This window comes from Lagopus leucura, unplaced genomic scaffold (genome assembly GCF_019238085.1).
Source record: "Lagopus leucura isolate 7727_CA_CO unplaced genomic scaffold, USGS_WTPT01 Super-Scaffold_100012, whole genome shotgun sequence".
NCBI classification, from domain to species: domain Eukaryota; kingdom Metazoa; phylum Chordata; class Aves; order Galliformes; family Phasianidae; genus Lagopus; species Lagopus leucura.
Genome location: NW_024962267.1, coordinates 656,957 through 661,370, shown reverse-complemented (window position 1 = coordinate 661,370; position 4,414 = coordinate 656,957). Strand labels below are relative to the sequence as shown.

General features: G+C 59.7%; 1 protein-coding gene across 1 annotated transcript in view; it reads right to left on the bottom strand.

Moving 5' to 3' along the window:
- Nucleotides 1–1,234: 1,234 nt before the first annotated feature.
- TBR1 (T-box brain transcription factor 1) overlaps nucleotides 1,235–4,414 on the bottom strand; it is a 4,168-nt gene continuing 988 nt past the window's right edge. Inside the window, exons 2-6 of the mRNA XM_042874979.1 lie at nucleotides 4,239–4,393; nucleotides 3,868–3,989; nucleotides 3,493–3,651; nucleotides 2,924–2,985; nucleotides 1,235–2,078 (exon numbers count right to left, since the gene is read on the bottom strand). Coding sequence (XP_042730913.1) covers nucleotides 1,235–2,078; nucleotides 2,924–2,985; nucleotides 3,493–3,651; nucleotides 3,868–3,989; nucleotides 4,239–4,393 — 1,342 coding nt within the window. The remainder of the gene's footprint in view (nucleotides 2,079–2,923; nucleotides 2,986–3,492; nucleotides 3,652–3,867; nucleotides 3,990–4,238; nucleotides 4,394–4,414) is intronic.

Below are 4,414 nucleotides of genomic sequence, written 5' to 3'. Positions count from 1 at the left end.
ATGACCCTGAATTTCTATTAGGAAACTTCCCCGCCGAGTGTAACCTAGACCGAATACTTAGCCCGATGCATATTTCGGTTTGTAATTGTTTCTCATATAAAAACGCGTTAATTTTATGGATTTGCTACTCGAAATCCGAAGTCTTTACTGTTGTGCTTCGCCGGGAGGAGCCGCGGGACGGCACCGCTCTGCCATGGCACAGCCGGGGCTGCGCGGCGGGGCGTTCGGCCCTCTCGGTGCGTCCGCAAGGCGGACAGGCAAAGCTCGGTCAGCTACTTGATGAAAAAGTCAATTCCAAAACTAAATGCAGTAAAATATACAACTCACGATTCATCTCCACTGGACTACACTATGGTTACCAACAATTCAGTCGTCTATAGCTTTTTTTTTTTTTTTTTTTTTTTTTTTTGTCTTTTTTTTTTTTCCCAAGATTATTCATTACAAAGATTTACAGCGATATAAAGAAAGAGGGGAAAACTGCAAAGAAATTTGAGAAGAGTTTGTCAGTATTTTTGGCACCTGCAGGGACCGGTAATGGATTTGGCACTCGGGGGCAAGGGGAGGAGGAATATCACGAAAATAATGGTATTGCTGCTGTCGAGCTATTCCTTTTAAAGAAAGATACAGTGGCAGTTAATTTTGCTTTGGGAAGGCGTCATGCTACTTTAATCGACTTTCCTACGAGAAGTATTTCTGTTCTGCCGGAGGGAAGCTCGGTTGCGCCCCAGCCTTGGCGGCCCGGGGCAGGGCGGGGTTCGATCATGCGAGGAGCTGTGGAGAAAGGCGGACAGAACTCCGCTCGTGGTCACCTGAGGGAGGGCCGGGGAAGGGCGCGGGGGCAGAAGAGGGAGATTTAAACAGGATCTAAGTGTTACGACTTAACAGTGAAAACAAAATTAAAACCGCAACGAATAGGAAACAAAACTAAAGAAAAGTAATAAATTAAGTACTATGTACAGGCATTTCACAGGCTCTTATTCCCCACTAGCACTATCGTCCCCCGGTATCCATCCGTGGTGAGAGGAAGGAAGCGCTGCACGGTTGGAGGCTGAGCATCCTACTGCCAGTGGGGTGCGGCGGGGCCGCCCGGGGCCTCGCGGGGGCGGGCGGGGAGGGGGGCGGCGGCGGCTCTGCCTCTCTCCCTGCCGGGCCGGGGCGGATGGGGAGGGGGTCAGTGCGCTAACCGCGGAGAGGTTCTTGTGCAAAACGGCGGCGGGGCCGGGCCGGGCCGCGCCTAGCTGTGCGAATAGAAGCCGTAGTAGCCGATGTCCTTGGCGCAGGTCTTATCGCAGTCCCGCTGGGTGAGAACCTCGCTCTTGAGGGGCGAGGAGCTCTCGGACACCGGGGTGTCCGAGGGGGAGATCCGCCTCCTTTTGGCCTGCTCGTAAATCCCAGAATCGGTGGAATCGATGGACTTAATGGACGACGGAGTCTCGATCCAGCTAGAGTCGGACAAATCTTTGGGCTTGGAGTCCTCGGCGCCCGGCAGAGGGGAGCGCTCGGGAGCCAGGCTCTCCGCCTCCTCCCCCAGGTAGGGGTTGCCGGCCGCCATGCGCGCTGCCGCCGCGCTGTTGGGCCAGCAGGAGAGCACGGAGCCCGACTTGCTGCAGTACTGCGGGGGGCTGCGGGCCCCCCAGCCCGACGGGTCGGCGTAGTAGCCAAGCGGCCGCCCCGCGCAACCGGCCGCCTGCAGAGGCAGCGCCTTGACGCCGGCCGCCGCGTAGGAGAGCAGCGTGGCCGCGTTGCCGGCGAAGTCGGTGGCCGTGTCGTAGGCGGAGGCGGCGAAGTCGAGGCGGTTGTTGGCGGGGGCGACGAACCAGCGCTGCGGCGAGGGGGCCCCCGGGTCCTCGGCTTGCTGTGGGGAGAGCAGCCCGTTGGTGTGGGGCACGCTGCGGTCGGCGCCGGGTCCCGGGCCGGCTCCTGCCCCGGGGTGGAAGCGGGACTTGGCGTAGTTACTCACGAACTGGTCCTGGAGGAAGGAGCCGGCCATGGCGTAGCGGGCCCCGGGCACGATCTGAGAGCGGGGCGAGTCGTTGGGGGAAGGCGTCAGCCGGTCCATGTCGCAGCCCGTGTAGATCCTGCGGGAGCGAAGGGGACAGAGCTGGGTGCCAGCCGCCACGGCCTGGGCACGGACGGCCGACTCGCGGCCCCACGCCCTCAGCCCCACTCTGAACGGGGATCCCCGAGCGCTGGGTTCCGTCTCCGAGCCCCGAGAGCGTCTGTGCCGCACAGCCGCCGCTCCCGCTACGAGCGCAACAGTCGGCCCGGTCCGGCCACTGCGGAGAGCAGTCTACGGGATTGTGGCGGCTGCTTAACACTTATTATTGAGAATCACAGACGAATCGTCAACGTTTTACAGATTTTAAATTAAGCTAATCTTTAAACACCTACTGTAGGAAAAGAGGAACCAGACGCATCCCTGCGTGGCCTATATATAATTCTCCCATGCTGGGCTGCAATTTGCGATTATAAAAACTTTAATGGATGAATAACTACTATCTGTATTTAATTCAGGCTAAAACTGTGCTTTAATTAACCCTCCACGCCTCCTGGAATTTCTTATCCAAAATAAACTTGGCCCTTAAACAAATCCAACGTGCGAGACAACATCAAGCTTCCCCATCCCCCCGTTTCCTTCGCAGCAACTCCCCGTCAAGTTTTTCCCTCCAAAAAGGACGAAGGCCCTCTCGGAAAGCCACACGCGGTGATCCCAGGGCAGCGCGGGGCGAGGGGACTCTCCCAGGGGCAGCGGAGACGGCGGAGCCCCACGAGTATCAAGCCGGGCGGACGCGCCTGGCGCTCAGCTGCACGAAACGAACACGGCGGCCGCAACCGCGCCCTCCCCGCTGCGCGCACCGGGAGTCGCGGGCCGCCCCCGCCCGCTGCCCCGAAGGCCGCTCTGAGGCGCGGCGCGGCCACTTACGTGTCGTAGTTGTCCCGGAAGCCTTTGGCGAAGGGGTTGTGGTCGATTTTCAGCTGCGTGATCTGGGGAAGGGGAGCAAAGCGCGGCGTAAGAGAGGGAACGTCCTCCCCGCTGCCGCCTGCGGCGTTCAGACGGGACCGAGCCGCTCTCCGGCGGCCGGATCGCCGCTAAGGCGCGGAGATAACGCGGCGGCGTGCCCACAGACATCGCAAAGGGAACGCTAAGATTTATTTTATTCTAAAAATTACGATTAATATCCCATTTAACCCCGTGTTTTCAGAAATATCGTTACTCGATCTGCGTCCCGCAATACACCCAGGCGCGGGCAGAGACGCGATCTCTCGCCGCGTTGAACACACGGAGCCCGGGGCCGCGCGGTCAGGGCAGGGTGCGGCGGGCACTGAGACCGAGAACGACGCCGCGGAACGCTCAGCTCGGCCGTGCTAACGGTCCCCGTGGGGCCGCTCCGAGCGGAGCACGGGGAAACGCCGCGCTCGGCCCCGGGGGAAGGCAAAGCGGAGGGCTCAGAGCGGGGGAGAAGCGGCCGCGCCCTGCGGGGAGCGCCTTACATCGGTGTTCTGGTAGGCGGTGACCGCAATGAACTGCGTCTCGGGGAAGGTGAAGGTCTGCACCCTGCCCGGCTGGTTGGTGTCCTCCGTGCCGTCTTCGTTCACCTCCACCACGTGCAGGCGGGGCTGGTACTTGTGCAGGGACTGCAGGACCACCATCTGTCGGGCACAGGGACGGGAGCGGGGAGAAGCGGAGATCAGAGCGGGAAGGACGGGGCCGGGAAGGACCCGCCGCCGCCCTCCCGGAGTGCCTCTGCCCCGGCAGCCGGCCGCGGTCACGTAAAATCATGACTAAAATACGTATATACGTCCGATCGGGCAGTGCGGGGTTCTCCCGAGGCAACAAAAATAAGCGGAGCCGTTCCCCCCACTGACCTGCCCGTTGTTGTTCGATGCTCCTTTATTGTTGGTAAGTTTGAGCTTCCCAAAGGAGATCTCCTGGCGCATCCAGTGCGCTCCCGTGTTGGGGGAGTCGGGGTGCATGTACACGCGGTTCCCTGGGCAGAACGACAGAGCAGCATCGCGGTTCGCACCGGGCCCGCAGAGCGCGGAGCCCCCGCGCAGGCAGCGCCGGTCTCCGCGGCCCCGCTCGCACCGCGCTCCCTATCGCCCTTCCCTTTCTCCTCCACCCTCTCCTTTCTCAAAGCATCGCCGGCCTTTCCTCGTACGAGCCGGCTCACAAAGGCTTTAATTAATCGTTCTCACCTACATATGTGTCGAGAAAAGTGTTAATTAGAGAAACTTGCCTTGTACATTGGTGTCTGCCTTGCCGCAAGGAACCCATTTGCCTCCCTGAAACCTCCAGTGGTTAGGATCCGCCAAAATTACATCCACAAAAATATTGTAGTGAGCCGTGGGGTCGAGACCAGAAATATTAAAACTTAGGAAAGGGAACATGCGCCTATAAAAAAAAAAAAAAAAA